This window comes from Vigna unguiculata, chromosome 9 (assembly GCF_004118075.2).
Source record: "Vigna unguiculata cultivar IT97K-499-35 chromosome 9, ASM411807v1, whole genome shotgun sequence".
NCBI classification, from domain to species: Eukaryota; Viridiplantae; Streptophyta; class Magnoliopsida; order Fabales; family Fabaceae; genus Vigna; species Vigna unguiculata.
Genome location: NC_040287.1, coordinates 27,656,097 through 27,666,709, shown reverse-complemented (window position 1 = coordinate 27,666,709; position 10,613 = coordinate 27,656,097). Strand labels below are relative to the sequence as shown.

The 10,613-nt window shown below is 35.2% G+C and overlaps 1 protein-coding gene across 3 annotated transcripts; it reads left to right on the top strand.

Moving 5' to 3' along the window:
* Window positions 1–218: 218 nt before the first annotated feature.
* LOC114164139 (zinc finger CCCH domain-containing protein 38-like) lies at window positions 219–9,220 on the top strand. Of its 3 annotated transcripts, none has more exons than XM_028048684.1 (6): window positions 219–387; window positions 1,555–2,277; window positions 4,655–5,067; window positions 5,923–7,031; window positions 7,199–8,277; window positions 8,846–9,220. In XM_028048684.1, the coding sequence occupies exons 3-6, from the start codon at window positions 4,703–4,705 to the stop codon at window positions 8,873–8,875; spliced, it is 2,583 nt and encodes an 860-aa protein (XP_027904485.1). In that variant the 5' UTR covers window positions 219–387; window positions 1,555–2,277; window positions 4,655–4,702; the 3' UTR covers window positions 8,876–9,220. The 3 variants fall into 3 exon arrangements, with proteins under 3 accessions (XP_027904485.1, XP_027904483.1, XP_027904484.1); XM_028048682.1 differs by having other exon boundaries at window positions 4,655–5,076; XM_028048683.1 differs by lacking the exon at window positions 1,555–2,277 and having other exon boundaries at window positions 227–387; window positions 4,655–5,076.
* Window positions 9,221–10,613: the final 1,393 nt, after the last annotated feature.

Sequence of the window (10,613 nt, the reverse complement as noted above, 5' to 3'; positions counted from 1 at the left end):
GATAACATTTTAGAAAACTCTTTTGTTACAAAAATTACCAAATTAATACTTGAATTAAGTATAACTAGATAATAGCAAAATAAAACCCACTTAAATTACTCCTTTTAAGTATCGTGTATTTTTAAACTGCATTTCTGAAAGAAAATGGTCCACACTCTCCTTAATGTAACGACCACTTGGTACAGTATATTTAATATTGAGAGAATAGTTCATAAAATTAAAGGTGAGAAAGTAAAAATAGAAAAATAAAAATCAAATCCCGCAGATATTTGCAGAGGCAAGAGAAGCCAAGCGAAGCTCATTTTCTTTCTCTCGCAGCTTAGACATAGCACAATCACAAGCTCCACTCTAGGGTTTCGCTCTTTACGTTCTCTTCACCACTAACTCGTGAGTTTTCTCTCAACCTTACTATGCTTTTACCTTTACGCTTCTTATTTAGGGTTTAATTCGTCTCCTGTAATTTCAATTTGGAGCTTGCTTGAAACCTAATTTATGTTGTTTTTCTTTGTTTTTCGAGCCTCAGTGCTTGAATTTGCATGTGGGATGTTCGATCTTATTTTTCTTTTCTTTTTTATATATGTTAGGATTAATAGTGTTATCAATGTCGTTTACGCGAAAACTACCGGTTAGTAAAACAGAAACGGAAGCTAGAAAATGGAATTGTACTTGCGTAGCCTTTATTTAATATGAAGTATGATACCTGCCAGAGAAATAACTATTGCCAGTTAGGGAAAGAAACACTAGGAAAGAGAGAAAATACGGAGAAGAGTACTCATGATAACTCGGCTCTCCTTCTCGCTCTTACAATACTATTAATCACTCTTCTTGTATTGGAGTAAATAACTTCCTCATGTGGTTATTTTTGCGCTAGCCTCTGTGGTCAATCGTTGTGAGGCAATATGACAGTATCCTAGTTAGCGGCTCACCCTTTGGCATTGAAAGAATTTTGGAGACATGAGAATGGGGAATCATTATAGTTACGCTGATAGTGTATTCTTAAATCTTAATAGGTAATCTTTTCTTAGTGGGGAATAACTAAAGCTATGCTTTGGTTCAGACTAACAATGCATAAGAAAGGCCTTTTTATCATTGCATCTTCTTGTGTTGAACTATCTGCTTGGTTGTCTCTGTTCCATTTTATAATGAGCATTCTGGTGCTTGATTTTGGATAAGATTTACTTGGTTTTAGTATTGAGCTGGGCCTTGATCGTGGTATTTGTTTTCTATTTTAGCATTGTGTCCTTGCCTCCACTATAGTGTGAAATTAATTTCGTATGCTACACTTGCCTAAAACATGTTTAACTGATATTATTGGAAAGAAACTTATTTGGTCACTCCTACATGTTGCTGTACCATTACATCTTTAGACCCTTTTTTTATCCCTGAAGCAGGAGTCTTTTTTAGGCGTTCACCCATAGAACTAGCTGGATTACATAGATCCGAGACATTAGGTGGTTGTGTAGTTGGGTTGGGAGTCTCCTCTGTGCTTTAGTTCTGTGTCTCAGTAAGAGTACATTATTCCAAGTGCTAATATTAGATACAATTTTTCTGCAGTAATTTGATGTGACCAATGCGTGGAGGTGTTACCAAGTTCAGTCAAACTGTCAAAGTAGCTGGTGTAAATGGGTTTCCAATGGCATTTGATCCTTCCACAGGAGCAATATGAGATATTTAGCACACTAATAATCAATTCCATATTGAATAGTTTTGAAGTGGAGGAATTTTCAATATATTCTGGGATAGCAGAGGAATAAGTAAACCATTGACTAGTTCAAGAAAGGGAAAGGATGTTCCACCTCATGTATTGTGTTTTACTAGATACACCAGTGCCCATTTGACATCAAGAACAAATATTGAAGAAAATCAATGCAATACACACTGTAGCTTTGATCTACTTTTTGAGTGGCCAATGGTTGAGTGTTTTGAAATATTTATGAGATGAACTAAATCTTATAAATTTGGTTATATTTCTAGTCAGTGTGGGATTTCCAAGAGTTGTAAAGATGCTATACGATTTCCATCTTCATGGCTTTTGGAGAATAGACATAGCCTCTGGAAGATTCTTTGGAAGAGCAAGAGTCTTATATTTGCTTATTTGAAGATTGAAATCTGTTGAAATAGATTTGACATCAATTTTAAGGCCTTGGCAGATGTTCTCCCTAATTATTGAACCAGTTAGTTACAGATGACCAAGTAGACTATCTCTAAAAGATTACTGGATCATTAACAAATGGTCAGGAGGCTGTATCTGACATATTACACAAGGAAAACTTGATGGTATAAGCAAACATTATAGAGCCTTACTAGGTGTTTGTCACATCTAAGTGATAGTTAGTCGAACATGGTTGAAATTTTTTTCTCAATGCAACCATATAAGTGTATCCTTTCCTTAGAATTTTGACATAACCCAATAGGTAATTCATTTAACCTCGATGCAACTTCCACACCATCAATTATCCTGATATCATTGCTTCTTGACTTTGACCACCACTGTGAATGTTTGATCTTTAAATTTTTCGTTATCGTTAATTTTGTGTCACTGGGTAGGCTTACATCTTCGAGTTACAGGACTGCAGTTAAAAGGTTACTTTCAAGTATTTGTGACCCTCTTCAGTGGAAGAAGTTTGCCCCACCTTCTATTAATTTTTATATAATCATTGGGTTATTTTAATTTCAATTTTCTAAGTATATTTGAATGATTATTTAAAATGATTTTGGGAATTACAGAGGCAACTATTATACCACATACCAAGTAGCCTATTTGCATTGTAATATATATAGTAAATAGGGTTAGCATTATTGATTGATTATACTATTAAGCCTTATCTTATCAGCAGGCGTTATACCCAATTGGCATTTAGTCATAACCAAATCTTTTCATGGACCTAAAATAGTTTTTATGTTTGCGTGTGGATATGTTGAGTCAGTAAATTTTTCTCTATTTATGATTACAAGTCCAGCTGGTTCTTGCTTTGAAAAAGGTGGTATATCTCCCAATTTTTGATTTTATCTTTGGAACTCACCTGAAATGAACTTGGTAAATAAAATGTGAAAGTTGTGAGAACGATTGAAAGGTTGAAATTTTAATTTTCGCATTGCTAGTCAGAGAAGATGGACAACCAAAGGAGCTTCAATTTACTAGTGCTTATTAGGTTGAAATTCAAAAGGACTCGAAATATCTACAACTTGTCTCCATTTATTATAATTTTTAAAGCAAAACATGAAGGTGTAAACAAAACTTATTTTTCCCATCTTTTTTAATATAATTTGTTTTTTTTATAGAAATGGATTAGTTCTAACTCAATTCCTTAATGTGGGGCTTAGGAGCGGAGTATCACGTTAGGTTTACAGGGACTTTTTGGCTTGGTACGAGACATGTTCTGTTTTGATTGGCTAAACTACATGAGACAACACAACACCAAATTACTTGTTACCCGTTTGGTTTAAAAAATTCGTGAGATGGCACAATCCAGGGATTGAGGACAGAACAAAATTATTAAAAGTTATAACTCACTAAACCAATAGAAAACTATTTGTTCAGTGGATAACTAAACTTTTGCATGAGATGATCTTAACAAAATCTTTATGTGGTTTTGTAATAATATTCTATTTGTAATCGTGATTACCATTGATAATGATTTGGACCATTGGCATTACATTTACATCAAAACAATACCTGAGTTTTTATATGAAACTGAAGGTGATAAAATGCTTGGAACTACTGTACCTCTTGACCAAGATATCATATATTGATTTATCCTCTGAAAAAATTCTAATAAAGTCATTTTCAACCCTTACCTTTCATATATACCAAGCACATGTTACTATGTGATTTGAAAAACACCTATACCTTCATTTTTGGTGCTGGTAAAAAATGGTTTGGCTGTTCCTTTGGTTTATTAATCTAATCTGGGTATGGCACTTTGGAGGTCTTGGTCCAAAGCTTAACAGATAATACCTTACATCCTCGAAAATGATATGCTGTTTTTTGTAATCTTTATTTAGAAGATAGAAAGAAAATATCAGAGCAACTTGTGGGGAATTTCCAATTCCATGTCAGATCAAGTGGGTTTGACTATACAACTGAATTGTTTCTGTAGTCAATTATATCCAGATGAAGGGCTGGAATTTTCAGCAATTGGTTTCTGTCTCACTCTTTGGGATAAATAATTTTGCTTTTCTTTGATTGATGCTTCTTACGTTTCCTTTTTCCATGTTTGTTGGAGGATTTGGATCCTCTCGTCTTATACTCCTCTTCTCTATTGATTCATTTCTGTTGAAAATGGTCACTTATACATGTCTTGAACGGTTCATTTGAAGTTAGATTAAGACTCTTATTAACTCTTCCCACCACTTAGATGGACCTATGGAAACCCCCTTAAGGGGCCTGGGGCAGATGGAGGAGAGTTAGATTAGGACTCTCATTAACTCTTCCAACTGAACACGTTGGTACAATATATGCTTTGTCAACTGAAGTCACATGCTCTAGCTTGATACTTACTGTTTTACATGCAATGGAAGTCTTTCATTTACTTTATAATTTCTGTCTTTCATGTCTCCTAGCATGTTGTAGTACTTTAATGAAGACAAACATAGTAGAAGATTGAGGATATAATCTTAGGACTCTCGTGATTTATATGTTTTGTTAATTCAGAGAACACTGCATTTGTCAAAGTGAAGCATTACAGTTTTGGCACGTGAGATGAGTGGAAGTGGCAAAAAGCGGTCTTCAAAGTGGGATTTGAGAGTTGATCCTGAATTTTCACCTGATGATAGTAAGCAATTACGGCCTGGGTGGTCCTCTGCAGATGTTGCTGGTAGCAATAGTTCGAAGTGGTCCTATTTGGAAGGAAGTGATAAATTAAAGCCTGATATGGGATTTTCATCCAAGGAACCTTTTTCTGGAGGCAGAGGTTCACATAAGGATGATGTTATGAATAAAGACTATGGAGGTTTGGATGCAACAATGGAATGGGATGAGGATGGTTACAGCAAGAAAATTTCCCCTGGATCTGAGGAATGGAAACCTAAGAGACACAGTCAATCTCCTAAAAATGGTTGGAGCAGGTCAGTCAGGTTTGTTTCTCTTGGCTTGTCTGTGCTGATTTGCTGAATATTGTTTGAAACATTATATTTAAGTGTTCATATGACGTTTTGTAAAGAGCATACTGTAAATAACCTTGTTTGTGCATACTATAAGTTGCACATATTCAAAAGGTCCTACAGTATATGTTTGTTGTGTCCTCTGAAGCGCTGTGCTTTAATGTAGGAGCTGTATACACAGAGGAGAAAGCTGTGACACCTCTGAGCCCTCCTCGGCAATGTTGTCGGGACAATAATATTTCTGTACTTAGCTATCTAAGATATTCTATATTGTCTTAATACTTGAAAATTTTTCCCTGATACTCTGTTATATTTGTTAGACACATTGTGAAAGACATCATGGTCACTTGTTTTCACATTATTGGCCGTTTTATGACATCTAGTTTTTCTTTAATCCCAACCATTTATATGCAATATCTAATAGCCTTTTATCTATTTATTTTCTCATCAACTAATGTTCGGAAGGGGCACTTTTAAGATTTTGTAGAAGAGCTTTTTGTACTAAAGTCACTCTTTCCTTGTTCTTATACCATTTTCTGTTCCTTTCTTTAAGATGGGGCCAATGTTTGTATTTCTGAAGAGCCTTGTTTCTTATTATTTGCTTTAAGTTAAAGCATCCTAGAACTTTCTGATTGCGTTATATTTTAGATCTTTACCAAAAAAGTAGTCTTTATTTTCAAATGTTCACACTTTCCCTAATAAATTTCATGTTAAAAGATATTAGTGATAATACCATGGGCATTGTTTTGGTGGAGCATAATATTTCTAGCTGTTGTTTGTTTTGTTAATTGTCTACATTTGGATTATACCAATTACTAGGAGTCGAAGCAGGAGCCCTCCTCATGGTTTTAGGTGGGATTCAGGAATCAATGACAGAAATAGAATGCGGGCTGGAGGATCAACACAACCATGTAGAGACTTTGCTGCTGGTAAATGCAGAAGAGGTAGCCATTGCCACTTTCTTCATGATAGTCAAAATCATGAGGATAGTTGGGAAAATAAGAGTAGGGAAGATGGAGCTCCTAGATATTCTGTTCCCCAAGAGGGTAGAGACTATTCTCTTAAGAGTGGCAGATCTAATGAAGCTTGTACTAATTTTGCAAAGGGAAGGTGTAGAATGGGAGCATCATGCAAGTTTGTGCATCATGACAATTCTGATGGACATGGTAAAGTTTCTGTGGATGAATTAAATAGAGAGAGGGAAATTGATAGAAGGCACAGAGATAGTTCTTTTGAGCAGGGAGGCGGACATGGACCAAACCGTAGTAGTGATACTCTTTGCAAGTTTTTTGCCAATGGAAATTGTCGTAATGGTAAATATTGTAGGTTTTCTCATGATAGGCAAGCATGTAGGAGCCCTAATAGAAGATTAAGAGATGATAGGTGGCCAAGCAATCCTGGGGGAGATCACCATAGGATGGATAGACCAAAATTGAGTGATTCAGATAGTCCTAATAGAAGGCCAAGGGATGATAGGTGGGGTTCAGATGGTAACAAGGCTGATGCAGATAAAATTTGGGACAGTCCAAAGTGGAATGATACAGTTGCTGTCTCTGATTCAGCAAAGCTGGTTGAGGGCAAAAGTGAAAATGTTGGTGCCACAGAGCCAGGATTCACATCGTTACCTACAAGTTATGGATGGAGTCATAGTTTGGATAAGAGCCGAGTGCATGGCGAGCAGCCTTTTTCAAGTGATAAGAAGGAAGTTAACAGTTGGGTATCAGGAAGTACTGCCACCAACATTCATGCTTCCCAGTCAATAGGTACAGACATTTGGTTGGGTGATACAAAAATGTCTCCTGATTGGCATTACAGGGTGGGATCTTCCAACACCATTGAAGAAAAGCATGAGCAAAATAAGCGTGGGATAAAACAAGGTGGTACGTATTTAGCCACCTCTGAACGTGACAGAGTACAAATTGCTGCAGGTACTCATCTATTTGATGTTCATTTGATTGTCATTCCTTGTAAATTGAAAAATCTTTTATCCTGCCAGTGAAACCCAAAATATAAAATTGTATGATGTTATTTCATTGATAAACAAATCTACTGGTTCATGCATATATTTAAACTTTTCAACTTATGTTTCTTTCAGGACAAGGCACTAATCAGAATGCAGAGAGTTTGAATCCTTTGCATTCTTCAGGCTTGCAAGCGGTTGGACAAAGTCAGGTCCCAGTTCCTATTCTACCTTCAAAGGGAGGAATTGTCGATGGTATGCCAAACCAGGAAGTCTCCATTGAGAAAAAATACACTGCTGAACCAAATATCATGGATGCTGGCTTATCACAAGTTAGTTCAAGAAATCCTCCTCCCACTGAGAATCTGGTAGGCCAAGAACAGCTTGCTCAGCTTACCAATCTCTCAGCCTCTCTGGCCCATATCCTTGGGACAGGGCAACAGCTACCGGAACTTTATGCTGCTTTAAATTCTCACTATGCCAAGGACACATCCTCCCTAGCAAAAGCTGAGGTGTCTGCTGTGCCTGTTTCCAATACATTCATCCGCTCTGATCTTGCTGTGCCTGTTTCCAATACATTCATCCACCCTGATCCTGCTGTTGGACTCCCGAAGCAGTACGATCCAATGAGTGATAGTGTTGAGCCAAAGAGTGCTGTTGCAAGTGGGGTATCCTCATCCATTCCTCCTCCAAGTAAAAGAGTTGCAGAAGATGTACTTGAAATTCCATCACAGTTGTCCAACACATCAAGACAAAATCATGGTGATTCTTCCAAGGCTGCTGGTCCAGAAGAACTAGTAAAGAGTGATCCTCTAGTTCAGTTGCAGCCAGGTCAAAACACTGAAGTTGGTAAAGATGATAACAAGGAAATGTTACCCGAGGAAAGACACAAATCTCGAGATGATCCTAAAAGTACCAAAGAGAATGGTCCTTTGGAAAACATGGAGCAAACTGGAGGTCCTGATGAGTCCAAGAAAACAAAGGATTTAAAGGGGATTCGTGCATTTAAATTTGCACTGGTTGAGTTTGTTAAGGAGCTTCTGAAACCAACATGGAAAGAAGGTCAAATCACCAAAGATGATTATAAAACAATCGTGAAGAAAGTTGTTGATAAAGTAACTGGTTCCATGCAGGGGGCCAATATTCCTCAGACTCAAGAGAAAATTGACAACTATTTGTCATTTTCAAAACCAAAGCTTAATAAACTTGTACAGGTTAGTGTTGGTTGGCTTGCAGATTCCCTTAATGCTTTGAAGGATTCCAGTCTTCTCCCCCATTTTTCTTCTTTTGATGAAAGCAAATATTGATGAAGCTAATCATTTAATTTTTTTGGTAGGCTTGGATGTTTTTTGGAAGTTGCTAAAAAATTATGGGATTTAAATTTTGCTTCTCGAAAACTTGTGTTGCCAAATTTCATCATTAAGAATACTGTCTAATCTTTAATCAAACTTAGTTTAAGGACCTGTTTTTAAAATTGTTTTTTTTTCTGTCAATCTAACAAAATTTAATGGTATTCTATTTTTTATACTAAGAATGAACAAGTATTTCAAATAAACCTTTCACGTCTATCCATCAAATTCTTCCTGGATTTATCAGATGGGTACCACTTATTAATTGATCTATGCACGATTCTGAACTCTGATCGTGATTGTTGCTGATGGTCTATTTATGCTATTATGCGAGACGGAGATCTATGTTGGCCTGAGTCTACATCTGCCTCATGTCAATTTGTTTAGCTGTGGCTTTTACAACTGGTCTCACAATTTTTCTCTCTGTTTGCAGGCGTATGTGGAAAAGGTTCAGAAGGCTTAGTGCAACTATTTAAATTTGACTGTCAACTCTTTCGTTTATATTTGACTCAGAATTGTTGTCTGAAATATGTATACTGCTTCTTTACCTCAGGATATTTTGTCTTAGCCATTTGTTTAGCTCCTCTGCAGCTCTTCCGTACACAATCTGGGAGCATTTTTTAGGCCTTTAATTTTATTTTGGGGAAAAATTGTTGGGTGTTTGTGCCGTAAGAAGTTGGTTCGTAACTCAATAGTTAGACAGTCATGTGGGATTCAATTTATTTTGCTGGTTTAATGTAATTTACAAGAGACAGTTGTATGCTTTTAAGAACAATAGTGAGAAAGACGAGAACCGTTAGATGCTAAAGTCCAATTGTTGATTAATTCAACCTGGACTATGAAGGTTTCAACTGCTCAACCATTTTGAACTAAAACTTCTGATTTATGTAGTTTGCGTCAAAATTATAACGAAAACAATTAGGTAGTCTAAGTTTTTATGAAGATAAATTGGGGGATTTTGTCTCTACCAAACTGATGTCATTTGCAAATCTGGATTATTCTCATTTACTGCGGTAACATTGCTTAAGTTTGATGTAAATATACAGTTGAATTAAATGTAATAACTATCATTCATGATTCACAGATCAAACAATTCACTTGTGCAAGGTCCTTTTAATTTGTGCTAGATCCTAACAATCCAAGGAGAGATTGTTTTTACTGGTGGAAGTGTTTTTTCTTCTTCACATTTATCTCTCATAAGGGTAGGTAGCCACATGTTAGTCTCAATCATTTAGGAGTAGAAAAAATGGGTTGGACTTGAAGATTATTCTATTAGTCCATGTTAAAAGGGACAGTCTATTAGTCCATGTTAAAAAGGATAGATTGAGATGAAAATTTTAATTTCTTAAGTTATTCTATTTTGGTTAATTTAGTTTGTCAATTTAATGGACCAAATTGGATCGACATGTTGGTCTATATTTTTTTTGAATTAAACATTAAAATAAAAAAATTAAAAGAATTTATTTTTTATAATATATATTTTAAAAATGTGAGTATATAATTGTATTGTAATTTAAATCATTAATACTTACAAATTAAATTTCAAATTAGTTATAATAGAGTAATATAAAATATAAATGTAATAGTTATTTTATTTAATTAAAAATATTAATTAATCAATTAAAAATTTAAAAAATATTTTATATGATTAAATTTCCTTTTAATATTACTTTATATGTATATATGAACAAATTTAAAAATTAAAAAATTAAAAAACTTGAAAACAAATTAAAAAAAAAGTTGACGAGCCGGCCTAACCCCGCCCTTAGGCTGTCCTATATGGGACAGGTAGACATGTCAAAGTGAGCTAGTCTGGCTCACACGGGTTGGCTCATCATGAGTTGGGTTGAAAATGAGTGAACCTAACTTGGTTTACTTTATGGTGAATCAGAAATTTTGTAGTCCGGCTCAATCCATCACAAGTTGGTGGATTAAGTGAGATGGTTCACCAACCCACATAAAAAAATATTTATTTATTTATTTTTAAGTATTCAAATATTTAAATAATTTTTTAAGCAACCCATGGAATGACAATCACAGTAAATTAAGAACCAATGTCTTCATCATGCTTACCACCAATATATGATGAATTATTTTCAAGAAAGTATCCATATAGTCTAAGAAAACATGGTTAATAATACACATTTTCTGTCATGCTATTCAGCAAAATATAAATAAAAAAATTACACATTTTTGTCATG

What these genes read in the sequence shown, in the direction of transcription:
- LOC114164139 (XM_028048682.1), top strand. Translation starts at nt 4,703, where the DNA reads ATGAGTGGAAGTGGCAAAAAGCGGTCTTCAAAGTGGGATTTGAGAGTT. An exon ending in GGTTGGAGCAGGTCAGTCAG is followed by an intron (nt 5,077 to 5,922) that starts GTTTGTTTCTCT and finishes ACCAATTACTAG; the next exon opens with GAGTCGAAGCAGGAGCCCTC. An exon ending in AGCTTAATAAACTTGTACAG is followed by an intron (nt 8,278 to 8,845) that starts GTTAGTGTTGGT and finishes CTCTGTTTGCAG; the next exon opens with GCGTATGTGGAAAAGGTTCA.